The following is a 27,309-nucleotide window of genomic DNA, read 5'->3' as shown; positions in this document are numbered from 1 at the left end:
TTATGGATGGGGGGCGAAAGGTGCAACGGTGGTTCCGTGACATGCGTGTATATGTATATCGAAAAACGAGCTTTATTCGCCCAACGACTATATTACAATTTTATTATACAGTAAACATTTAAAATAGAATAAAACGATAACGTTGAACATCGACCGTTTTTCGAATCTCTCTGTTCGTTTCTTCGGTTTTTAGAAATCAGGCAGCGGGTCGAGCCGAATCATCTCGTAATAATAATAATCATAATAATCACGATAATAATAATGATAATAATATGCGGGGTTCTGGCGATATAATTCATTAGAATTTAAATCCTTTCGGTGTGTTTTAATAGAGACTGGCAATCGTTCGAATACGATCGATTTCGATAAATTGGATGTGCAATCGTCGTCATACCGCGCGCCTTTATATGCTCTGTTTTATTTTTTTTATCCTTTTTTTATCGTATTTCTTGTTTGGATCTGGGGAGGATCGTGTATGTGTGTTTTGTATTTTTGTGTGTGCGCGTGTGTATGTGTGTAACAATGACTCAATGACTTGGTTCACGCAAGCACTTACAACGTAGAATCGCGTAGTCGCAAGAACGTTCTTAAGACTCTCGTTTCTACATCCTTTTTCTTCTTCTCTTTCTCTCTCTCTGTATTTTTGTTACTGTGTTTCTTTTCTTATTCTTCTTTTAGATTTATTTAATTATTATTTGATCGGGAAAGGCAGCGTAATTATTCGAACACGAGATGTCGATACACGTTTTTTTCATATTTTTCTCTTTTGTTTAATTGTTCTCTCGTTCTATATAGACAAGGGATTTTGCTCTCTCTCTCTCTCTCTCTCTCTCTCTCTTTATGGTTGTCAGTTTCGCTTTCGGTGAAATTCCATACAGCCCCTCGTTCATGTTCGCTTTCTTACGTATATACATGTATATATAGAATATGTATATATAGAATATATATAATTTGCTTTTAACGATTGTTTTTATCTCTACAATTTACATTGGCGAGTCGAGCGACTCGAGAAAATCGTATGCACCGATGCAACGAGACGGTTTACATTGGCATTTAAACAACAATTACAAAAACCAAAAGAAAAAAAAAACAGAAAGAAAAGGGATTCAACGACGATTAATTTAACAAACGGGAACAGAAACGTACTTAAATTATGTCGTTCATTTTTCATCCGCTTCTTCGCTGCAGAAATTACTCTTTCGTAACATTTCGTGATCGTATGCCATAAAGTAGCGGTTCGTCACGGATGGTCAAACGGCAACGAGAAATATTTAATCGTCTAATTTGCACAATGTACCTCGAACGAGTTGTTCGATTCGAGATAAATAATTTCGTATCTCCGTACGCGGAGGAAGAAACGCACGACGAAACGAGTTTTCTTTCATTCTGATTTTCGTAACGCGTGTGTTGAGATTGGATGTTTGGTCAAAGTGCGTTCACCGGAGAAAAAGCGAGGGAAAAGAGAGAAACCGCTCGTGCTTCACGCAGTTTCGGTCGCAGAGAAGCGAGATTACGAGATCGCAATAGTGGTAGCACAGTTTTTTGCATATTTTCTTATTTTTTGTAGCGTTTTTTTTTTGCACGATTCTTGCTGGTGCCACATCGTTGTGCGCGTCCAAGCACCAGCCCGATATCTTTCACGTTTTTCTATTTTGTTGTCACAGAGTAATTTACCTAAGATTAGAGGTATATTTAGCCTCGACCCACTCGAGAATGCCCTGCCAATTATTTTTTTTTTTATCGCAGCTAAGTCGGTTCGAGCAAACGAAACGATCGAACGTATCGGTATATCAATATCTTTTTACACAAAACGAAATATGTACATGGACATAGCATGTTCCTTTCTTTGTGCTTTCTAAATACAAAGTCTGAGTTAATTTTCAGGCAAAACATTTATGGCAATTATCGTTCTCTTCTACCGAATGTAACCATGTGATTTGACGTATCGCCGTAAATAGTTATAGAAATAATATGATAATTATTTTTCCATCTTTCTCTCTAGTATCTCCAACAATTCGTTTAAAGCCGACATCATTTTTTTCCATTGCTGATATGTGATTAATAAATGCATAGTAAGAAGTTATCGGTAAGGTACAAAGAAACAACGAGTAAGAACTATACTGTAGTTTAACGTTGCGCTTCTTAAATCGGTAAAATCTTCGTTTGTAACCTAATTTCGTTCCTACTTGGAAAAACAATTAGACTGATAGGTAAGTAAATCGTAACAGAGTATCGTGGTACCGAGGAGTTAATTCACAAAGCATCGAACTGTTCACTCGAAGCTCGATTCTTTTTCTCTGTTCGATCACTCGCTTTTGCTCGTTAATGATCGTTCGAATCATCGTAAAAAATTCTATCGTCGAACCAATGATTCGTAAATGCTTAAAAAATTTAAGCTGTAAAAAATCATCTGGAATATCAACTTTACCCTTCCTCTTGTCCGTAAAGGGACGAAAATTCGAAACGAGTTACACCTATTATAAAACCTCGTGCTTTGCTGTTTTAATATCGTTTTACAAAAAAGGATAAAGGAACAGTTTAAAAAGTTTCAAAAGATCACAAGTTTTGCAAAAGTTTCGTAAATAGGACATTGCACGTAGAAGTAGCGTTCGATCGAAGAATTTCTCGTCGTTTGGAAATTATACTCTCGGGATTTATAACGCACGTAAATTATCCGAAAGATGTCATCTGAATTTTGTTACCATTACGGACAAAGAATCCTCCGCTACCGGATCAGAATTCCGCTGAAATTTCTGATCTCTTAAATACACGATACGTACCACCTCTATATTCAGGTACAACTTCGTATTCCCCCGCACCTACGTCCAGGTTTCACATATACTCCCGAATCTTACGTATTTTAGCACTGAACGATTTTAACTTCGATTCGATCTCGCGTTTTTATATTCATTTTTTAAATACTCAGAGCTGGCTTAACGTATAGGTACATATCATTTTGCACCTAGCTTTAATAAAAACGTATCATTTTAGAGTAAATTCTAGGCCTTCGCGCGTGGCACAAGCAAAACTTCAACTTTAACAACTTAGCGATCCTCTTTGTACCTTTTGTCTACAGTTTCTTCTCATTCGAGCACCGCGTCCGTGACAGAGCATCTTACACCTGCACTTCCCTTTGTTTTTTTTAGCCTTTTGTGTCTCTTAGGCGCCTGACGTTTTCAGCCATTTTATTTATTTATTTTTTCTTTTTCTTAAACTCGGGACATTATCTTCTTGTTTCTGTTTTATACGATTCGGAACTGTGCTGCTACGTGTTCGTGTATTGAATTTACTAACGTCTCTTCACTGGCCTGTAACCATTCGATTCGAGTCACGCGTGAGTTACGAGTTCGTCGATATTTCTAGTCCTTAACTACACTTGAAAGATGTCACCGGTGGCACGGGGTGCGATGTTCGTTTCGAAGATGGACGTTGTCGAGGTCGTGACGGGAGCCATTTCACCGAATCTGGTCGCGTTCACGTTGGTTGTCGTAATGGCTGTCGTTTTCGCTGGTGTTTCTTCGCTCATGTCCGATGTGGTCGGCACCTGCTAGTGTACCCCAACGTTTCAATGCGGGACTGACAATTATTTGGGACTTAAGTAGCGTTAGGGTAGCTTTGAAACTGGTTCGGATCGCCGAATACAGGGGGATAGATCGTGGAAGAGGAATTATAATTGTCAAACGTGTAAATTAATTTAGCTTCGGATCGAGACACTTTTTCCGATACCGAATAGCTTGGCAGGCAATTGCGTTACAATTGGTAAATTATAAATTCTTACGTTACCAGTTGTAACGTAAGTTAGCGTCGAAAGGATCAACCGGATACTGAACGAATCGACGCACCTAATGTTCCTATAAAATACCTCGTTATAAAACACTTCCTTTCCTTCCTCCACGGATGGCAACAGCTCGTCCATAGAGTGCGGAGTTCTAGGACTAGGCGTAGGGGCGATTTGTTGCTGTTGTTGCTGCTGTTGCTCCCGCTGTTTCGCCAGCCTGAGTTCCTGCAACGCCTGTCGTTGCTCCTTCTCGTTTCTCTCCTTTTCCAGTCGTCGAGCGCTATAACTGCGGGCCGAGGACGTCGAACTGTGAACCGACGTTAAGCTAGGGCGACGAGAACCTATCGAGGAAACAACGGGTAAAATTTTATTCCAGAAGTCGTGACAGAGAATTATACGTCCAATCCCCACCCGCCCCCCCTGCCGTCACCCGGCTCTTCCCTTCCGCTACGCTAAGAGTCAATTAGCTAGGCTTAGAGATCAATCAGAAATACGAAATCTAATTGCGACTGCTCGGCTAATACCAGCGTGACTCTCGGCCTCTGTAAAACGTTTCTATCGATCGTTTCTATCAATATTCGGCTATACATATAGGAGCGGTACGTAGTTACTGGTGCTGGTTGTCGAATCAACGAGATCCCTCGGTCGCTAGCTAATTATTCGTACATGGGAGTATGCAAGCTCGATGGTCGCATCAGCTGATTTCTTTAATTTTACAGGATCGTCGAACGTAGAAGCTTTTGACGCTCTGTGCTGTGATTATTTCCGGGAAAGCCGATAGATAGGGAAAAGAAAGAGACTCGAAATTAGGATTGCGCGCGAGACAGGCGAATTTCAAATTAAGTTTGTAGAAAATGGATAAGGATCGGAAGGAAAACGAACGGATGCGAAATGTTTTTTGCCTGTTGATCGAAGAAAATTGGGACTTTGACTTTTCGGTGTTCGAGTGACTGTGCAAATTGTCATCGTGTGGATATTGTCCATCGACAGCGAGCATTGCATGGTGTTATGTAACGTAAGAGGAATAACAAGCGGCCTTTTTCAGCATCAAGCAAGCACGTACGAAAGCGAACGCTCACGATCTTTCCTCCACGTTTGCGTCTTTGAATCGCTAACACGGTCAACACTTTCCGCACTGTACGTGTAGTTTCGTGTAATTTCCAGTGGATCTCGAAGCAAACGAAATATACGCAGATCGTTATTAATAATTCCGAACAAATTCTCGATCCTCGTTAGCAATTTAATTTCGCGAAATTATTACGTGAACGTAAGAGCGCGTCGCGCGTATGTAGGTGTACGTGTACGCGGGGATGCGAATGTGCTTGCGAGTTGTTTAAGTGTTTCTAATTCACGGAGCTTGTTAGCGGTTCTTATCGATCGACGACGCGTACAAAAGGCGACAGAAAATGCAGCCAGACAGAGAAAGAGTAACGGTTATACGCGTGCATCCTGTTGCATATAGAGAAGCTTCGTTCGAGACGTGTACGTCCGTCCTTCGATTTCCAGCAAGCGCATTCAGCGTTTATAAAATCCGTGCACAATTATTTCCATTCTTTTTTTCTTTCAAGACAAGTAGATCAGTCTTTTAACGCAATCGATCCTTTATCGAAGCAACTTTTGATCGCCGTCGAAACTCGTCAAATCGATCTTTAATAAACACAGAGAGAAGCGAGAAAGCAACGAACAGGCAAATAGAAGGCGAATATACTACATATATTTTTCATTTTATTCCTTAGCGTTCGTTCTCGTTACAGCTGTTGACAAAAAAAGAAAAGAAAAGTAAGCGGCAATTTTTTTAAAGCGCAGCAACTAAAACGTAGCAGCGGAAGAACGTAGCAGCGGTAAAACGTAGCAGCTGAAAAACGTAGCAGGCTTAATTAGAAAATTTCATTTTCTCCCGTTTCCCCACCACTCGATTGTTCGTAGTGAAAAAAAAAGGTAGACGCGTTCGTTAAAAATTCGGCGCGTTTAAGTCAAAATTGTTAAAAGAAGCTGACCCCTCGCATGCGAACCGGCACTGTACTTTTTTTTTTTTATTTTGCGTGCGTGTGCGGCGAGCTAGCTAGTGCGTAAAGATTTCGTGTCTCTCTACGTCTTACCAGAGAACGTTCGTTCGTTAACGAGCAACGAAATCGGCCGCTGCCATCTTGCTATCTCGTAACACACTCGTGCAGCGCTTTATATTATATTGGATACACATTAGAATCACATTTCACGTGACAATGTAGCATTTGTGTTTGATTCACGATATAAATATGCCACACGTATGTGTACGTGGTTTTTCTTATCGGTAAATTATTCTTTTTTATCTATTCGGGATGAGTGTGTAAGATACGATTTGGGAGGAGTGATACATATGCGCAGATATCGTTCTTTTGTTTCTTTTTTTTTGCTTTTTTCGATGTTACGTTGTAATTTTGGGATTATCCGGATCGGTAGTACTGTCACGGCCATTGTTTGGAGAATATAACGCAATTTCAACAAAAATTTCAACGTTCTAACCGTGGGAAAACAACAGAGAAAGAAGGGTGGGTTGTTCGTGTCCAGGAGGATAAAACGTGATCGGAGTTTGCGTTTCCCTCGTTCCTTTAAGCCTCGTCGTGATATCGATTTCGCTTCGGTGTAATCAAAGATCGTTACGTAAGAGTCGATATAGGACAACGAGAGGAATAATGGAACGCGGCGAACGCGAGAGGGAGGCTGGATAATCAGGGTGCTAAATATCAATAACAACGACTACGACACAACAGCGACAACGGTATGGCACGACTCAAAGCACCACCACCATCTTCTTCTTCGTCATCGGTGTCGCCCGCTCGAGAGGCGACTCGTGCAGGATAGAATGCGAAAAAATGGTGAGAGAAGGACAAGAAATAAAATGACGATAGATTCGTGTAGAAAACAGACAAAAAGAAATTAGAATTAGGAAGCTGATCGTTATAGAATTAGGAAAGATATTCGTAATTTCACGTGGTCAATCGCTTTAGCTTCTTTCCAAAGCTACATTTTTTACGTCTACGTCCAAATTCGCGAATCACTCTACGATCAACACTTTGAGGTCGTATCGAGCTCGGACGTGGGTATCTTGCAATCGGAATTCATTTTCATCGAAGAAACATTGATAATACGATCAAACGGAACGTCCAAATAATCAAAATACTATTTACCATATACTATCGTATCAATAATTAATTGAATATCACGATACATCAGACATTGTCGTTGGATATATTCGTTTATAAAAGCTAAATGGTCGAGCGTTCTTTACTAACGTAGTTGGCAGAGATGTGCATCTTATTTACCTATATAACGCACATATTTTTTCTAGACAAGAGAAAATACACTATAATGCGCGGAAGAAATGTTCGTTAGCTCAAGACGATATAAAATCAGAATTGTTCTTTAGTGTCTGAGAATTGTCGTACGATTGAAACGATAAAAGAGCAGACGTACAACCGCAAAGGGTTGAACCTTGAACGAATGACGAAAGAAAGAGGACGGGGCGATTCGAACGAGTCGAAGAAGAAGAAGATGAAGAAGAAGAAGAAGAAGTAGAAGAAGAAGAAAAAGAAAAAGAAGAATAAGAGGAAGAGGAAGAAGAATACGTAGAGATAGAAGTAGAATGGGAATAACAACGGACACACAGATGGTGTAGAGAATGTGAGAGACGCGGACAGATAAAAGTGAGAATAGAAGACAGAAAAGGATAGTTAGAAAGAGATCGTTGATCGTCTACCGAGGCCGTCGGACGATCCCTCAGCTACGTCGCTAAGGGTACGTCGATGCTTGTTCCCGCCTTTGGTCGCCTGCAGGTGACACGATATAAGCAAGATGGCGGCGGCACGTGCCGCACCTGCTCTCGACGCTGGTACCAGTGGACCACGGCTACCACCACTACTTGGCCTCCTCGAGAACGCGTAGGTCAAAGGTCCCCCTGTGCTGCTCCTCTGACTGGAGCGCGAGGATGGTCGGCCACCGTGAAGCGTCAGTGGGATACCTGTTGGGTCGTTTTCGTTAAGAATAATATTTCCCATGGCAATTTGGACTCTTTCGTCGTTCTGAATTTCAATCTTAATCGCCTAACTCCTTTGATACGCAATTTTTTTTTTTCGTCCTAATGAAAATTGTATCGTTGTGGAATAAAGAGCCCGTATGTTCGACATTACGATACTATACAGAATACAACTACGTGTTTTCCTAGGTATTCGAATATTTTATTTGACCGAGTTACTGTTTGTATCTTGATCGTCGATCGTTTAAACGAGTACTCACCTGTGTCGCTAGAGAACAACATGGGCGGCGCGTGATTGGCGTTGGCGTAGTGCCGTGGCCTTGAGTATCTCGCACGACTGAATAACTTGAGCACGAAGCATATCATCGCTGTGAATACCGCTATTCCCGATGCTATGCAGAGCAGGGTCGGAATATCGGTCGTTATCAGCACCAGATCTGCCAACAGATTACAGCGCTATATGTTTCAATTCCGAACTTGGGCTCTTTAGAGGTGTGTGCGTCCTTGGAAAAACTATTTTACGCGACGTTGATTCGTATCTCGACTGTATCAGTGCATACAACGATCGGTCATTGAATTAGAACTAAGTGCATGCAGAAAATTCACTTTTCCAACTACGAAATACTATGATTTATCATAAATGGCAAGTCGTCCTTGATAACATAAATCGTTACTATTTAAATTGCGATACGAATATGAAAGGAAACAGGAAATTAGAATCTATGTAGTATATGTACGTAATGAAGATTCTTTTCCTCGTAATTAGATATTTCACGCAGGAAGACCGGGTACGGTTGACTTTGATGATGGTGTAATCGGTGTGACGCTAAGTTGGCACGGTGTACCTTCGGCGCAGAACACCTTCTTGTTAGGCCTGGATAGGGCGACCCTATGGTAACCTTGTTCGCAGTCGCACACAGCATTGTGCTGCACCTGGGTGCAGGTCGAGTGTTGATCCGCAAAAGTGCAAGTCGCGCGATAGAAACATTGCTCCCCGAGTCTTTTAGCTGGAAAACCGGTTACTCGTTACTTGTTTCGTCGTTGTTTTATCAAAACGCGATACGTTTTCGATCTTCCACGCGCGATGATAACGCGAACGCGTCGAAATTATTCCACGCGATACTGTGTTTTTGGATAAAAACAAAATCAAATATGTTATTTAATACGGTCAACGATCGATTTTCTTGAAATTCGAAGAAATAAGCATCGGAGCGACGAGTGTAGAATTAATCGCGCTGTTCAAAAGTGGGAAGAAAATCACACAAGAGAAATAGGCATCCGATTGATTCTCATCAAAGTTAAAGAAACGCGTGGAAGCAACGAATCGAGTTGTCGAATAATCCGCGCGAGACGAAGACGAGAAGCGCGTAAAACATTGTCGTTCGGATTGGACAGAATAATCCACGTTTATTTTCTCCACTTTAGCGATCTGCGTTACCGCGCTAATTCTCGCTATCGGAACGATCTACTCGAAGGAGAAAATAACGTGGAATCGGGTGTGAAACGAGCTACGTACGTTTGGCACATCCTTTGGTAGGCCCAAGACGAACTGGATAGAATTTCTCGCACTCGCAGAAACCAGTGACTGTGTCGCAGAACACGTGCTGCAGTTCCGGATTGCACGAGACATCGCACGGCGAGCCCAGGTACTGCCCCTTCGCTGAAAACAGACGAAATCGATAGCATACCGGATTATCTACGACGTTTCTCAATAGTAGATGAAATATGTAGGTTGTTTCCTCAAATAGCGTGCGCTATTGTTCCAGACGACTATCGCATCGGGGCCACGCTTCGTACTTTCCTCCGTCCAAACTTCAGAATCCCATTGATCGCACGGTAGAATTCAGTTTTATTCGATTTCGATCAAATCTTGCGACCGATTCGTGTCTCCCTGTCGCCACAAAATTTCTTTGATTCGAGAAAGATGCGAAACGATCGTCGCTACTTGTAAAAGATCGCCTTCTTTTTCTCTTTAGTTGAACCTACTTTGGTTGAAAAATTGAGACACGCGACTTTGTAGGATTTTTCACAGATAGCTACGTGCCACGGCTAGCTTAGTGGTAACGTTTTTGCAAAAGAAGGTCCATTCATTCCGCAGAGTGGTCTCGGTTATTTTCGTTATTGTCACTGTTGCTTCGGTCTCCAATGGAGGTATCGTTCCTCTTTCAACTATTATTCCCGGTTTCGATACGCGTCTTTGTTCTGCTTTTGACGTGCAGCCTAGGCGCGTTGTCACGGGCGTCTGTTTGTCGAGCCACGAATGCGCATACATTCTGAACGATTAACGAAGCAAAGAAGCCATTGTTACACACTCTATCCAGGCCACTTTCTCGCAGCAAAAGATGTTTGATATCTGGTGCGCTTTTGTAAACGATGTCGGAACTGCGTCGATTTTCCAATGATTCTATATATCGTGGTTGTAAATTCGTGACGTAAGAAAAGTCAGGGAGATTTTGTGGCTCGAAATAAGACGAGAATCGAGAACAACGAAAATGCGCGTCGAAGGCCTAATTTTTGAAAATTGTGTTTCAAACTTGTAAATTCAGCCTCATCACGGTGCGTAATTCCAACGCGAAACGGTGAAATATTCGGCTATAAATTCGCGATAATTTTATGCACGGATGAATTATATCGTTCTATTAGCCGCTAACCGAACGATTAATAAAACTTGTTTTCGTCCAAGGAAAACCGACGGAGAAAATTAGCAGAGCGTATTTCCTCGGGATAATTGCGCCATTTGTGTCGGGTTACCAGGCGCGGGCACTGAGCCAGACAAGTATCGATTTCCCCTTAATTATCGCGTTATATCGTTATTAAATGTATCATGGCATGGGCCAGGTTTAAGGAGGTAACATAACGATGATCAGCTACGTTGGCAAACGTTCAGAAACACACGCTAAACCGCGGGATATCGTGTCGCGTTCTCGCGTGTACCCTAATTAACTTTCCATCGAGGGCGCACGGGATGGTGCAACGGAGAACATCTTACGTACGAGTTTTCGCCTAGAAATAGGTTTCTTCGTTCCTAGTGCAGAGCTCGCGTTTGCCCTGATCGATCGATCGTTCGAACTGCAGATGAATGGGAGGAGGTCGAGCCCGGCTGTGTCGCGTAAATAACGGAGCACGCAGAATTATGCTTTTTGACCTGATTCAGGAAGTTTACGACGAGCGATCATTAGGCTACGATTTGCCAATGTGTGTGTGTGTGTGTGTGTTTTTTTTCACCGCTCATCGAGCTCTACTTCAGAGCGGAGATTTCCTGCGAATGTCGTCAAGGAAACAAGAGCGAATGACGCACCATATTTCTCCTTCTGCCGTTCCTCCTTCTCGGCGTTACGTATGACGGGGTGAAGGGAGCGGAGAAGAAGGAGAAACAGAGATCTTTTTGAAATCTCACGCAGCTGCAGGCAGAGTGCAGACTCCCACATGCAGACATTGAGAGAGCTTGCAGCATCCATTAAAATCAATACCGACAGCGTGGTTGGCGCGAAAATCAAGAGGGACTGGTTTCTTCTTGCCCTTGTATCTATGCGCAGGCGCACTCGCGAATTTCCACGCGAAATATTTCCTTTATTTTTATTCCTCTCTTAGACTTTGACGCTTTCCCACGATCATCGATGCGATTTCTGCGAGATCGCGTCGCAATTTGGCATTCGACGAATACGAGAAAATATCGACACGATCTCACGATCAGCGAGAACGTCGTCCGTCGTATCGGAAGATTCGTACACGATCGCAAGTTCGATGATCGGATTCGGAGAAGAACGGGCAAAGAATTGCTGAACTTTGCAGTTTGTAACGTTTACCATCTGCTTTCTCGTTGGATTTAACGAGGCAGACAAGGGTTACTTATCGTCCGACGGAGGGAAAACGTCTAGATGACGATAACAATGACAGTAACAAGTGTTTGTACCCTGGCTGAAGATTCTGGAGCAAAGTGTTTGCACGCTCGTACAGAGCATGCGCGAAGAAGGCGAGGCAAGAATTCCGTGGCACACGCGTTTCTTCGATCGTCCTTGTTTCACGAGAAAAGTAACGTAACGATTCTTCAATGAGAACCATCGTATCGATCCGAGGAAGAACCGAATATCGAAACACATGCCGATCGATTTGAAACGAAAGGTAACAGGATCGGAGGGAATCGTTTTCTAAGTAGCATACGATTACCTAATCATTAATCGGTAACTTTTGTACCGATCAACGATCGATACATCGGATCGCGAGACCGTTCTCGTTATTAAGTCTCTCGCTAGTTCCTGTTGCTCGTCCTCTCTCCCGTTTCACTGCACCACTCGTCGTCAGAGATTCGTTACCAACGTCGTCCATATCTCCTATCAAACTGTATCAAACTGCAAAATCCAAACAGGAGTGGCTGACTCGATATCTCGTAATATCACCAGCGTCAGAGAACCGGACGTTCTCAACAGTCTTGGCAGTTTCGGAGAAACCGATAGCTTTCGTTAGAATAGTAAGACGGTGCCGCGTCTAATTAACAATATCGAGCGTTCGCGGTTTCTGGTCCACGGGTGGAACACTCACCCGCAGTGATGTTGTGCTCGAGGTAGTCCTGGTCGTCGTCATACGCGTCGTCGTCGGCGTCGTCGTCGTCGTAGCTGGATCCGCGCACGTCATCACCTGCCAGTAATCCGCGGGTCAGGCGATCCGGGCGCGTGTCGCAGCTGCAGCCGGATACCAGGAAAACGAAGCAGATGAGAAGCAGGAGCCAGGAACGGCAGCAGGTCAGTCTCAGGGCGGAGGGAAGTGCGCTCATCGCCCCCGCGGCGCGAGTCAACCCCCGAAACCGACCACCGGCGGCGCATCGACATCCTTCCCCGTCGCCTGCCCTCCCCCTCCCCCCTCCCACCCTCCTGAACGCCCTCTCGCCCTCGACGCCTCCGACAAGCGCCTTATATCGCGTCGAACCGTCTGCAAAACACCTTGGCCACGACAACACCAGCGGTTCACCTCGACTCCGACACACGTACTATTCCAACACGCGTCGTCTTTCTCCTTATCCTTATCTCTGTCTTCGGCAGCGGTAACTCGTAGGCAGCAGCAGCAGCACGACCGACGACGGCGACTGTCTGACTGTCGGCAGAGTACCACCGCGGTTTTCGGTTCCGTGCTCCCCCGTTCACTGACGCCTTCCTTCCGCTAGCCGGTCGACCACCGCGACTGCAGCTGCGCGATGCCACCCGTTGACCCCTTCCTTTCTCCTCCCTTTGTGCCGCGTCGATCGAGATCAGGGCTGCTCCGTCCTCTCGTCGTCGCCCAACCTCCAGCTACCAGGGGGTGAAGGATTATTGGTTTGTTACCTTTCCAGCCGGCTACCTTGAAACCAACGCCATTTGAATTATACGTATGCGATCGTGCGCTCCGATACTTCGGTTAGTCCGCTGCCGTCCGGCTACCTAGTTCTCGGCATCGTGTTTCCTATTGGTTTTGCAGGGTGGTCGCTCTTTGCAGGTCAGCATCTGAAAGAACGTCGATCTCGATTCCTCGATTATGCACAGCGTGTATGTACGTTTCGCGATCGTTTTCGTTCGACCATGTCATCCACGTTGACGTTGACGGTATATCTACATGATTATATGGAAGGCGTAATGGAGGATCGTGGATCGCATTGGGAATCATTTGGCTTCGTTCGACGTCGCTGTAGGATATTGGTATGGTTAATCGAGTACAGCTTTCTTCTTTTCTTTTGTACAACGTTTTCGTATATTTAATACAGAAGACAGCGTTTCATGTGTTAATACTATCGTCGTAGGTGTTTCGTTTTTCACGCGATGATATCGTACACCTCCTGAACGTTGTATATCGACTGTATATCTCCTTATCCTGCGAGAATTCACTAGGAGAAAATTCTCGTTCAAATACCGATTCGTACGTTCCTCGTTCGTTCTAATTTATCCCAATGTCGTTCACGATTGCATCCTAACTTTCCTCTTCCGAAATGAGACATTCGTTTGCCTCGTGTGCGATAGTTTCTTGATACAGATCGTTTTGCACGATGGCTGAAGAAAAGAGGAACCAAGAAATTAAACGAGGAAATCACGTTGTTTATCGCGTTATTATTTTATTACTAATTCTTATCGTAATACCTGCGCGCTTCTTTATTTTCCGTTGTCTACGAACGAAGAAATACGCCACCGTTGTCGCGGCCGCTATTGTTACGATCGTAATTGCTGTTAATGTTCCAACCATCCTGGACACTGTGTTGGTGCTGCTGTGATACATAGATAGGTAGCACGGCGATTCTTGAAATAGAACATACAACTATGCGATATAGAATATTCGATGTAAAATTAGAGTTTCCTACGAAAGTATTTGAATCTCTATAGAAACTTTGTACGAATTACGTGTATCGTATAAGTTTGTATATTTGTTTCTGTATTTCACGTTATATAATTCGTATATTCTTTGCGTTATATAAAATATTCCCAAGTACGATCAGTATTGCTATAAGACGCAATGATCGTGATTCTACTAGCAAAATATGAAACGAATCTGGAATTAGATTATCCGGCGCAAGTTACAGCGTGTGACAGTGGATTCGCGTAATTGTGAAAGATATAAAGCTTCTCTACTATAGGGGAACAGTCATAATCCAGCGAATATATCAAGAAAGTACCTTTTTCGACAAAGCAACCAATCTTCGATGGACCATGGTCGGAGGTTATAGTAAAGCAGAAACTTTTGTTGCCCTCCGTGTCGTTGCATTGGTAGCAATACGGTGCGTAACGTCTGGCATCCATTTGCGTGCTGTTCGTCTCATTGTGGACCGTGAGTCTATGAACATTTTTCTTTTAATAGTTCATTAAATCTGTACTTCGATGCAAAATAAATTCGTATTACCATTATACTCACCGATTGACGGTCATATCGTCGAAATCCATTACTAAAATGCACACGGTGGGTTGGTCACAATCCCACCCTGACCATCCGTAAGAACATTCGCACGGTTCCTCGTCCTTCACGCATACTCCGTGACCTTTGCAATCGCGTGTACACGGCTTAACGCAGGTACCATTCGCACTCATTTCGAAGCCATCGTCGCATCGGCACTCGTTTGGTGCCACGCATTTTCCGTTCTCGCAGCTTTTCTCGCAAAATGCTACGCACGAGACTTCGGATTCCTTGACGAAACCTTCCAGACACTGGCATACGTGTGGCGCGACGCAGATGCTGTTTTCACAGGAGGAACAGATCGGCATGCACCGACCATCCGAAGATCGTGTGTAGTTGTCATTGCAAGTGCAGAAATTCGGCGCCGTGCATTTACCATGTTCGCAACTTGGTTCGCAGATAGGTTCACAGGCTGATGTGATTTTGTCTAGGACCTATTTATGTACAGAAAGGATATGACAAGACAGTGAGAAATTTTTATGCGCACAAACGTCGGATAAGTTTCATTTTCCAAGCTAGGAACAATTTAATTTCGCGCTAGAGACGCCTGTACGCACGCAACCCACTGTACATCGGCGTATGCGTTTGGACAACCGGCAGGGACTAAAATCTGGATTCTAAAGCTCCTAGTCGAACAGACGCGAATCGGAAGATCACGGTTGTACTCACTTCGATCTCCTTCACGTTCGTATCGATCGTTCGATATCCATCGAAGCAACTGCAAGTGTCCGGTGCCACGCACGTTCCGCCAGGTTCGCAAGGAATCTTGCAAGACGGCACGCACGTTCGTTCCTCTTCCTCGAACCAGTAACCCTCCGTGCAGTTGCAAACTCCTGGCGCGGTGCACGTTCCGCTTCCGCAAGGTTTCTCGCAAATTGGCTCGCACACGTGCTTCATCGTGTCGTCTCCGCTAACTCGGTAGCCGTCGTGGCAAGAACAGATGTCAGGTGCTGTGCAGGTTCCATTTACGCAAGCCTTTTCGCACACGGGCTCGCAAACGTACTTGGAATCGTTCAATAATCCATAACCTGGGTCGCAGCTGCAGACTTCCGGGGCGATACAAGTTCCATTCACGCAGGATTCGCTGCAGATCGGATCGCAGTCGTTGGCCTCGTTCTCTTGGTATCCTGGGTTGCATGTACAATTGTTTGGTGCCGTGCAATTGCCGTATTTACAAGGTTGCTCGCACTTGGGCGTGCAGGTGAACATATCCATAAGTTCGTAACCATCGTTGCAAGTGCAAACGTCCGGCGCTGTGCACTTGCCATTTTCACAAGGCATTTTACAAATCGGCTTGCACAGTGAATTCCGATCCTGGATTCGTAGTTCGTAGCCTGGATTGCACAAACAATGGTCCGGCCCTATGCAACGAGCATTTAGCTGTTCGCAGTTTTGCTCGCAAATTGGTTGACAGTGCAACTTGTCAGCGGAAAATTCGTAGCCATCGTTGCACATGCATTTATTGGGAGACACGCAAACGCCGTTCGTGCAGTTTCCTTCGCATATCGGTTCGCACAAGAACGGCAAATGATGGTAGCTATATCCTTGTTCGCATTCGCACGTATTCGGTTTTACGCATCTTCCGTTGATGCAAGGAACCGAGCATACTGGCACGCAGACGTTGTCGCTTTTCACGTAGCCGCTGCAGCACTTTTTCTCCGTCACCCAAGTGGTTCTGTACTGAAAACCAAAAGAGATTGATGCCAAGCTGTAATAGCGATTCTCATCGATAGACTGCGCGTATTTATGCATTTGCTACACGCGGATAATATTTTTATTGCTTCGCTTACGGATTGCAAGGCATCGTGCTTCTTTCGTTTCTTTCGGTCTCAATCACTATCTAATACTTGGTTATTACTATATTACATATCGCGCATCCGCTTCCTATTAGCGATTTAATAGGAAACAGCCATCTTCTATTATCCGCGTTACAACGCATTCTTAATTAATTAATTAATGTGCACAAATGCAGAAATATATATGTAACGTCAAAAGTGAAGTACATATAATTATATTTGAAGACTACAGGAAAACAACACGATAAGACGCATCTTCTACTCTTTACAAGCAGTTTTGAGATTCCGTGTGATATCCGTCGATCTTATATTAGCAAAATTGTTCGTACAATTGGTTTTAGAGCTAAGCACATTTTTTCCTCATTATTTCTCTCATCCCCTCAAAATTTCGATCGGTTAGCAAATTAGAAATTAAAAGAATTAAAGATACAGAGTGTATCACAGGTAAGGAAATAGTCACTGGACGTTCCTGACTTTGATCCTTCTCTGTTCCATACCTCGCTCCTGTAATTTGTTCGAGTCTTGATCACGTAAAAGAGTCCCCATTTCCGAGCCCTGTACGTTTCCGTATACGGCACGAATCGTTCTTCCCTCCGACTGAAACAAAAAAGTTCCTTCGCCATTCGTTTGCGATCTCGTACGATCTTCTTGTACAGCAGATCTCCATTCATCCGAATTGCGTTTATTGGAACGAAATGTCGCTTAATGCCCGAACAACTGAACTTTTGTCACTTAAAACCAATCGCTTTTATCGTGTGAACGAAAAATGATGAATTGCAATTATACAAACCGTTTGTCCAATAAGTTTAAATAAACGCAGTTCTACCGTACACCGAAGAACATCGTGGTTTCTATGTTACCTGAAGATTACGGTGCACTCGTGGTCCGAATCGTCGAACTCGTTTTTCGGTTGCCTGGTCGACCACGACGACATTACTACGCCGGTTATAAGGATAGAGTTTATAAAGATTATACCACCAACGTATCTCATATTTCTCGTCCTTTCGTTCGTACGAGCAATTTGCTACTGAAAATGATGTTAAATGCTGCAATTGATGGGCTCGACTTCTTTTATCTATTTCGCGTTATCGACAGGATGCTCGATATCGCGGAGGTCAGACAATTTTGCCGTCAGAGTTGATCGAGTTACACAGAGGATCCTTCGTCACAAATTTTAACCAACCTTGGGCAACCTGGCTCGTTTATATCCGGAATGAAATTTCATTTTTTAATATCTTGGAAAAAAGGGGAGGAGTGGGAAGGAGATCCAGGCTGCATTGCCTAAAGAAGTAGACGCTAATGGATTCTCCGAATCGACGAGAATTTGGTTCAAGTAGATTTGTTCCAGAACAGCGAGCAATAAAAATTTCTTTTGTGCCATAAACGACTCAGGTTGCCTACGAAAGGTGCGAAAAATATGCTTCCCACGGAAGGTTAATAACATTTTTGCTTTATCTCTTCGTTGATGTGTATAAACATGGGGAAGATAATAATACACACGTGTATCTTATAGATTTGCAGAATTACCACTCCTTGATAAAAAATAACAAGCATACACACTTCTGCTCGTTTATTTTATCGGTAATTAATATCAGTTCGTTAAACGAAAAATAAATTTAGTATATAAAGGCGATTAAACGTATTTTGCATTTCGTTTAACATTAAAACTACAACACCAGCCAAGTCGACTGGGTTTACAATTTTATTTTAAAATTCCTGCTTCGTGCTGTATTTTTCCGCAATGATGTAATGACTTTCATAACGATAACTAAAAGAATAGTATAATGAATTTCGTTGTATTTTTTATGCATTCAAACTGAAAATAATTTTGTACCGAGGCTACTTATACCAAAACCAGTCAAAATGATTGGTACTTGTCAAAGTGTAAAAGGATCCTGCGATCTGTTTATCGAACCCCAATTAACCGGTTTCCTCGTTTCGTACAACTTGTCACACGTTTTTAAAATTTGTACCGCGTATCGTTCGATACGACGATGGCAGTTATCAGGAAAATTCCGGATCTATCGCTAGATCGCTGGATGCTAACGCTAGAAATACCATGCCAGTCAAAACGATTGGTTCTACAATTTTACAAATACGTCAACCCTCGTTTGGGGATTATGGTCCCAGCTGGATTAATAATACCAAAAATATACTACATAACATGGAATTCTGTAAGAAAGTGATAAAACGAAAAATATAAAAATATTCTATCATTACGTATTTTTTAAAGACCGATCATTTTGGCTGGTTGCGGTAGAAGTAGCTTCGTGTTAACTATCGGTAGTTCTAGTGTTAGAAAACTTTTTAACGCACGAATTTTCCCAAAAGAAGTTACGAACGAAGTTTCTCAATTCTAGATCCGGTAGCCTTTATAAATTTTAAGCAACGAAAGAAATTAATATTTCGAAAAGTGGGAGGGATCGAGTCAGATCGAAACTTAGCCTGATGGAATATGCGACGAACGTTTTACTTATAAAATATATTTCAGATGCATCGATTTAACAGCTTAACAAACAGGTGAAACGACGAGTAAAGTTCGCCTTCCTGTTACAGGCTGCTGTCGACTTCAGGCGTTAAAGAGACTTGTCTCTGGGTCGACGTTGCTGGCGTATTATCTGCGTCTGCAAAAGACGATGCAAAATTTGCGTTTTTAAAAACTCTCATTTGGAAACTTTGATGACGTAGAGATACATTAATTACCAGGAGAAAATTTCTTCTTCCAGCTTCGTATCAACGCGTAGATTATAGCGGCGCTACCGATAATCACCGTAACACCCACGGTTCCAGATATCAATGCGTAACTTGGGCCTTTCGTGCGTGTTGCGTACACTCGATAACAGTTGGAATCTACAATGTAGTGTCGCAATTTAAACAACGCGACAGATAGAATTCGCGCGAAAGGTTCGTGTAAAGCGATAACGAATCGACAAAGGAGATTATTTAATCGATTAATTCGTAACAAAGTTAATTATCATTACTGATATTCGTAACAAAGTTTGTAATCGCTGAAAAGTAATGAGAAGCTTGTTTTACTCCGACAAAGTTGTTCATTTATAGCTGTACCGATCAGACAGAAGATCGTATCATCCTCTGTGTTGTTCTCGTACTTTCCAAGGCACAAAGTCTCATTACTGATTTTGTCTAAACAATCGTGGTGGCACATTGGACTATTTTCAACTACGAAAGCGATCGTGTTGTTTACATCGTACTCGATGTACGATCTGCAACGAGAAGAACGTGAGAATAATGTACAAAAATACTATGTAAAAGTTTTCAATACTTACGCGTTTAAGCGTTCGTCCGTGTGGTTCGTCGTCGCGATACAAAATCGTGTTTCCCCACAGTCTGTCCCATCCCATCCGTAATAACAGTGGCAGTTTCTGTTATTGACATCGCAAACTCCATGGTCGCTGCAATTATTCTGACACGCGCTGACACACTCGTTACCGTCGTTCGAATTATCGGCATCTGTTTTCACAAAACCAGCGTTGCATCGACAATCACCGGGTGCCACGCATACTCCATCGAGGCAGTTCTCGCAGTACGGTTCGCAAACGCTTCGATTTTCGCTTTCCATTAGAAGGAAACCTTCGTCACATTCGCAGACTTCAGGTTGCACGCAGGTTCCGTTGTTGCAAAATTCGCAGAATGGCTGACATTGATCTTCTGCGTCTTTCGCGTAACCCGCGTGGCAAATGCACTCGTTCGGAGATGCGCAGGTACCGTTTCCGCAGTCAAAGTCGCAAACAGGTTCACAGGTAAACGCAGTCTCGTTGACCACCGGTTCGTAACCCTCTTTGCATTTGCAGCTGTCTGGTGCAACGCAGACCCCATTAACACCGCACGATACCGTGCATACGGGTTCGCAAACGTTCGGACTGTCCCACGATAGACTGTAACCTTCCTTGCAATTGCATTTTTCCGGTGCGCTGCAGAATCCATTCTCGCAAGGTTGCGTGCAAACAGGTTCGCAAACGTTTGAATTATTCTCCGAGGATCGATAGCCTGGTTCGCACGTGCACTCGTTCGGACGAGTGCAATATCCGTTGACACAGTCTTCCTCGCAGATCGGTCCACAAGCATCGAAGTTATTTTCCAGTTGCCGGTATCCTGCTAGACACTCGCATTTGTTGGGTTCGCTGCAGAATCCGTTGAAGCACAAGTGGTCGCAGACAGGTTCGCAGATGGTACTAGAATTGCGAGAGAATTTGTAGCCAGAATCGCAAGCGCATACCCCAGGAGCACCGCAGTACCCGTTGATACAAGACTCTGTACAGACAGGCTCGCACACGGTCTGGTTTTTCTTCGAGTATCCGTCGTTGCAAGCGCATTCGTTGGGTCTAACGCAAGTTCCAAAATGGCATTCCTCTTCGCACGTCGGTTCGCAGACGAAGGGGTCGTCCGCGGTTAGATGGTAGCCGTCTGTGCAAGCACATTTGTTGTGGCCGATACAGTATCCGTGTTCGCAAGGCTTTTCGCAGATAGGTACGCAATGATTCTTCGTGCTAGGTTTATAGCCTGCGTTACATTTGCACGTATCTGGATAACTACAGTACCCATTCACGCAACCTTCTTCGCAGACAGGCTCGCAAACGTTCCACTTAGTTTTTGATTTTGCGTAACCAGAAAGACAGGTACATTCGTTTGGCGCACTGCAGTATCCGTTTACGCAGGTCTGCTCGCAGATAGGTGTACAGGCCGATTTATTGGCGAAGAATTCCGTATTCTAAAAACAGAAGCACCTTTTCCGTCGTATTTCTTCATACTTTGAATATTTTCCGAGTTTTTTACCGATGTTGAATAAATCTCAAAAATCGACATTCTACCGTAATTATCAACGTAGTTTCAGAGTTCTTTTTCGATCTTTCACGTAACGATTCAAGAATTTATTTTACACTTACCTTTATGTAACTCCTATTATCGAATCGATAGCCTTCGACGCAAGTGCAGACGTTAGGAGCAGTGCACTCTCCGTACGGTGCGCAAGGAATTTCGCAAAATGGCACGCACAGGTGTTTGGAGTTCTTGTCTGTTTGTACGTAGCCATCGTGACAAGTGCAGGTATCAGGCCCCGTACACTTGCCGTTCACGCAAATTTTCTCGCAGACTGGCTCGCAGGTGTGCGTCGAATTATCCAGTAACTTGTAACCTTTGTTACAAGTGCAAGTTTCCGGTGCTCCACAGAAGCCATTTACGCACTGCTTACTGCAGATCGGCTGGCAGTTATTAGTACCCTGCATTTGGTATCCGGGATTGCACTGGCACTCGTACGGAGTCGTGCATTTTCCATTTTCACAGTTGGGACAAAGTGGTTCGCAAACATGATCGTTTGTTGTAGACAAAACGTAGTCTATGTAACACTGACAAAAGTGATCGACACCGTACATACTCTCGACGCAATAGCCATTCGTGCACTCGGGATGGCAGACAGGGTAGCATACGTCGTATCGCATTTCATACGTAGGGCAGCACATTTTCTCAGTGCGATAGTCGGTGTAATACTAGAAATATTTTTTAAGCGTGTACATTTTTGTCTTATCAGTTCGTAATACGTACATAGATGGGGCGTTTTTATGCAGGTAGAATCTTACGATCGCGATCATCTCTTACGAGAGAATTTAAAGGTGTAGAAATACACAGGGCGTTGCAAAATGTTTCGTTAACGACAACTCTACTAATTTCGACGAAAATGGAAATTCGCGTAGAATCAAATGGTTTACCTCTTTTCTGTATTTCCATCGGTATCTTGTTTCGTAAAAAATTGCCCATTTGTTGACTCGATAACTCTCCCTGTACGAGACGTTTCGTGTCGCTCTGAAACTAAGAGCAAGTACAACGACGATTAAATCGATTTGTTCGTTATTTCAAAGACAAGGTGAATATACCTGACCACTTTGTCGCAACGTGATTTGCTTATAACCTGTAGATACGGCTCGACTTCGCTTACTGGGAGAAAAATAGCGAGAAGTACGACGTAAAGAAATGTCATTTTGAGATTTGTCTCGTTCTGACGCGTTCTCTATTAATGAATGAACGATACTAAAGCATTCGTTCTCTGCAGCGTTTCATATCCTATACAATACGAAACGAAACAGGATGTTCAGAGATATCTCTCTCTCTCTAACTAATCACTAAGAATTCGTCAAGCTATATGTCACTCCGTTTCCGTATATATCTGTTTTATTCGCAAATAATCAAAATACAAAGATTAAAAGACACTGTACAATCGAAAAGGCTAGTGCCGGGGACATTCACGAATCGCTGCTTCGTATCAAGTACGACACACGCATACATTTGCAATCATACAGTTTGGTATACGGTAAGATATACATTTGGATTTACCACGCGTTTGTTATCGAGGTAGGTACTCTATAAGCGAGCAAATGGTCGACTGTTATTTCGCTCGAGTCCGCTTATTTCTTAGATACCTCAAAGATACGAGTGAGAAACATCGAGTGTGAGCGAAACGGTCACGCCTAATGACCATCTTCTAATCGCCTATCATCCGTGTAACTCGGGTTTCTTCAAATATGGTCATATTTGCTATGATCTTCGTCGGAAAAGTGTTCGACGGTGGCTACGATAATTCCACTATTATAATATAAATTAAAAAGATTAGAAAATTTTATTTCTCATAGCTTGATAATTGGTATGGGAAATCTGCGCGAATGAAAAAACGCTTCCATTAACCGAGGATCGTACATACTTTACTCGGATATATCTGTGACTATACGGCACACAACGAAGAAGTAGAACGAAGAAAGAAATTAAACGGGGACGCATCTCTGCCTGCCCTTGACGCCAGCTTCTTTCCTGTAACCAGGATTGCAGATGCACATGTTTGGCGCCGTGCAAACGCCATTGTGGCATCCACCCATGCATACCGGCACGCATCTTGTCCGAGTGAAGTCGGAAGGACTCAAGGTGTAGCCGCGTCTGCACGTGCACTGATTAAAGCCGGTGCAATCTCCGTTGATGCACGGCAGTTCGCACATAGCCTCTCCCGTGGTTCCCCTTTGAGGAATGCATCTTCCAGTGTCGGGATCGACTACGTATCCAAAGTTGCAGACGCAACGATTGGGACCAACGCAACTACCGTTTGGTCCGCAGTCGGGTTGGCATTGTGACTGGATTGGCTGATGGGGCTGTGGGTCGGGACACCTTCCGGTGACAGGATCGACGGGCATTCCGTAGTTGCAGATGCACATGTCAGGACCGGCGCAAAAGCCGTTGATGCCACAACCGTTTCTGCATTCGAAGGAATTGGACAACGGAATGCATCTCCTGGTATCTGGGTCCAAGCGGTATCCTAGGTTGCACGAGCATCTGTTGGGACCTACGCACCTGGCGTTTGGACCGCAGTCGAACTGACAATCGGAGACTTTCGACTCGGATTGCGCGTTGACGCATCTGCCGTTGGAGTCGTGGGCATAGCCAAGGTTACACTTGCAAACGCCTGGTGTAACGCATACGCCATTCGCACAGCCCTGTGGACAATCTGGGACGCAGTTCCTATTGCCATCTAGAACGTAACCTGGAATACAATTACAGATTCCAGGGGCTACACATTCGCCATTGATGCAACCTTGAACACACTCCGGAACGCATTTGTTGGAGGAGTCGAGGGTAAAGCCTGATCTACATTTACAGACTCCAGGAGCTACGCATTCGCCATTCGCGCAGCCTTGAACACACTCTGGAACGCATTTGTTGGTTGCGTCGAGGGTGAAGCCTGGTGTACATTTACAGACACCTGGAGATACGCATTCGCCATTGGTGCAACCCTGAGGGCAGTCTGGAACGCATCTGTTGGTGGAATCGAGAGTAAAGCCTGACCGACATCTACAGACACTGGGCGCGATGCATTCTCCGTTGATGCAGCCTTGAGGACACTCCGGAACGCATCTGTTGGTGGAATCGAGCGTAAAGCCTGGTTTACATTTACAGACATTGGGCGCGATGCATTCGCCATTGGAGCAACCGGAAGGACAGCTAGGCACACAGGATTCCGTATCACCCGAAGGATTAACGTACCTGTAAAGAAACAATTCGCTGGTTTACGAGTCTCGTACACGCCAGCCTTGACGATACGTTTGCTAATAACGTTCGACCGTTTGAAATCTTCAAGTTTGTCAATTTACCCTTCGTGACAAGTGCACACTCCAGGACCGGTGCATTCCCCGTTGCGACAACCATTTTCGCAAACGGGTACGCACTCCTTGCCCTCGATTCCGGCGAAACCTTCGGGCGAGGGTTGAATCACGTATCCTTCTCTGCATCTGCATACTCGAGGTGCCACGCACTCGCCATTTTTACAGCCACCGGGACAGATGGGCTTGCAGTTACCGTTTTCTTCTTCGTAGCCCAATTTACAAGTGCACACGTTCGGCGAGAAGCAATAGGCGTCCTTTTGGCATGGTTGTTCGCAAGAGGGCACGCACACGCCCTTCTGTGCCATCCAGCCTGGAGAACAGGTGCATACGTTTGGTCCAGTGCATTCTCCACCTAAACATCCATCGATGCAGCGAGGAGTGCAATCGCCGGAAGTGGTGCTACGTTCGTAGCCGTCGCAACAATCCAGAATCGTGATCCATCCACCTTTCTAATGGTGAAAAGCCAAGGAACATACAATGAGAGTATTTGAACGCTTATCGTGGAAGATCTTTATATCCATATTGTGCGTGTGTGAATCGAAAACTCATCGAGGAATATACAGAGACTATGATACAGTTTACTCTAACGTTAAGAAATATCTCGAGTCTGAGAAAAATATTAAAAAATTGTTACTGGCACGCACGGTCTTTTATCTCGATTTTATACCACGAGTTTTTTCAAAATATTACAAATCTTTTTTATCTGCTAAAATGCGAAAGATCGCAGCAGGATTAAGTATTTTTGGAATATTTTCCTTTTATTGCCTACAGAGATGTAAACTATGAGATATAATAAGAGACGTCCTACCGTGCTACGGCTGAAGATGAAAGGACAGAATTTCATAAAAAAAGAAAAAGAAAAAAATGTGTCACTGGGAAATATGGATATACGTTAAACTTTGAAGCTACTGTGTGGTGGTACATTTACCGTGCCTTCTTGCGGCGTCGAAGGAAGTGTATTGTGAGGGAACTGACCCGTGGCGTTCAATGCCAACGCATCCGCGTAACTGAAAAGAAGCAAAGAAAATGAACGAATTCAGTGGGCGTCGTGGCGATAACCAGGGTTAAACGTCGCGTCGTACTCGTTGCATATTTGCATCGTTGCGATTTAACGCGGAATAACATCCGTCGTTTTCATTATCGAATTTTCTCGTTCCACTCACCGTATCCTCTTGTAGCAAAGTCCAGCCTGCACGGTGCTGTTCAAGACAGGATTCGGTCGATCGTGGTAAACGTGACGGCCCTTGACACCTTCGATCGCCAAGGTGTCAGATACCAACAACGTCCAAAGAACCGAACAGACGAACAACGTTTTGTACATGTTGAATGCGCGAGCACCAATGGATTACTGGTTTCTTATTTTCTCGATGCGCAGGATTACATCTCCTCTGATAACGTTTCGGGGTCACCGCGGAGCCACGGCGTCTCTTTCGATTGCGTAGCTGTTCGTAGAAGTGTTTATGAACTGACAGCATTTGTGTGTCGAAATTCAGCGAATTACACGCCCCTCCTCCCGTTCATCGAGATTCTTAAAAATCATCGAAGGTAGTGGAAAGCCAGCTGTACAGAGTGTAAAAATAAGCGTATATTTATAAGCAAACTGCGGATATTTACGCGTCTATAGAAAATTTAAAGATGCACGAGTGCACAGAAAACACGTAACATCAAAAACATACATAAGATGATCAAAGTAGAATAGTCGCTGCAATATTTACAGGGTGAAATAAATCTTTGTATACTCTTGTTCGTAAAAATACGGATTTGCATAAATATTTGCAGCTTATTTAAAAGAAAGTTACGATATAAAGCAGCGAAGAAAGTTCACGCGTAGAGATATCGCTCAAGGTTTATTTTCCAAGTTAGGAATAATCCGAGTTCAGCCTAACAGTGACATAGGCCAGTGAGTCAGCCGACGAACCTTTTTCTTTATTTCACCCGCATTTCCAGTTTTTCACGAGGAGGCAAACGATAATAGAATTTCGATCGTTACATTTAATTTTCCATCGAAGCGAGAATGATGGAACGTGAGTGAAATAGAGAAAAAGATTCGTCAGCTGAATCATTGGTACACGCAGATATCGATATATTTTTTAGCGTGTAAAACTAAATGACTTAGAACTTGAGAGACAAACCAGGAAGTCTTGATATCTAAAATAATATTTCATAAATATCTCTCACTCGCTCTTTTTATGCACCCCGTATATCGTTCCGATTTATCATAATTATTTCCTTTTTTTTTATCGCATTTAAAAAACATTTCCGCACTCTAATTAAAAATTCGTTCGTAGAAATTGTTAATCGTTTCCTGTAATTATTATCACGAATAACGAGATTCGTTTCTATCGATTAAAAAGGTCAATAGTGGAACGGAGTGAAAAAATCGGAAACACGTGAGAGAGAAAACCAGATTCGTTTGGATTTCCGTATAGGGGTTCTCTGAATTATACATATTTTTAGATTTATTCGAAACTCGTTTTTTAAAATCACATGGTCCAGCCTCGTTGTAATGTTAATAAAATTTTCAAGTTGCACGCTTTTTATTATCATTATGTTTTTCGTACAACAAGCATAGTATATTCATAAAAGGTGTCTATAAGTACTCGATTACTTTCGTTAGCCACTGTATACGAACAACGCGCGAAGCTCGTATATTGCCAGTTT

General features: G+C 43.6%; 3 protein-coding genes across 6 annotated transcripts; all 3 read right to left on the bottom strand.

The window, feature by feature from the left end:
• Window positions 1–52: 52 nt before the first annotated feature.
• Window positions 53–12,658, bottom strand: LOC132912233 (uncharacterized). 4 transcript variants are annotated; one of them, XM_060969491.1, is made up of 7 exons: window positions 12,330–12,658; window positions 9,307–9,450; window positions 8,636–8,797; window positions 8,051–8,227; window positions 7,515–7,775; window positions 3,863–4,119; window positions 53–3,547 (listed from the first exon to the last, which is right to left on the bottom strand). In XM_060969491.1, the coding sequence occupies exons 1-7, from the start codon at window positions 12,559–12,561 to the stop codon at window positions 3,371–3,373; spliced, it is 1,410 nt and encodes a 469-aa protein (XP_060825474.1). In that variant the 5' UTR covers window positions 12,562–12,658; the 3' UTR covers window positions 53–3,370. The 4 variants fall into 4 exon arrangements, with proteins under 4 accessions (XP_060825474.1, XP_060825475.1, XP_060825476.1 ...); XM_060969492.1 differs by having other exon boundaries at window positions 53–3,544; XM_060969493.1 differs by having other exon boundaries at window positions 7,632–7,775.
• A 388-nt stretch (window positions 12,659–13,046) lies between these two features.
• Window positions 13,047–17,650, bottom strand: LOC132912230 (multiple epidermal growth factor-like domains protein 11). The gene is made up of 7 exons (XM_060969486.1): window positions 17,353–17,650; window positions 16,990–17,089; window positions 15,366–16,376; window positions 14,658–15,130; window positions 14,422–14,579; window positions 13,892–14,047; window positions 13,047–13,804 (listed from the first exon to the last, which is right to left on the bottom strand). The coding sequence occupies exons 1-7, from the start codon at window positions 17,481–17,483 to the stop codon at window positions 13,725–13,727; spliced, it is 2,109 nt and encodes a 702-aa protein (XP_060825469.1). The 5' UTR covers window positions 17,484–17,650; the 3' UTR covers window positions 13,047–13,724.
• A 1,324-nt stretch (window positions 17,651–18,974) lies between these two features.
• Window positions 18,975–26,056, bottom strand: LOC132912074 (fibrillin-1-like). Its single transcript, XM_060969181.1, has 11 exons — window positions 25,812–26,056; window positions 25,577–25,655; window positions 24,637–25,097; window positions 23,266–24,529; window positions 22,381–22,514; window positions 22,216–22,315; window positions 21,397–21,996; window positions 19,780–21,221; window positions 19,559–19,716; window positions 19,196–19,342; window positions 18,975–19,116 (listed from the first exon to the last, which is right to left on the bottom strand). Exons 1-11 carry the CDS (start codon window positions 25,967–25,969, stop codon window positions 19,043–19,045), a joined length of 4,617 nt encoding a protein of 1,538 aa, XP_060825164.1. The 5' UTR covers window positions 25,970–26,056; the 3' UTR covers window positions 18,975–19,042.
• Between the last annotated feature and the right edge of the window lie 1,253 nt (window positions 26,057–27,309).

This window comes from Bombus pascuorum, chromosome 11 (assembly GCF_905332965.1).
Source record: "Bombus pascuorum chromosome 11, iyBomPasc1.1, whole genome shotgun sequence".
Lineage (NCBI taxonomy): Eukaryota > Metazoa > Arthropoda > Insecta > Hymenoptera > Apidae > Bombus > Bombus pascuorum.
The sequence above is the reverse complement of the archived record's forward strand: the minus strand, read 5'-3'. Positions and strand labels throughout refer to the sequence as shown.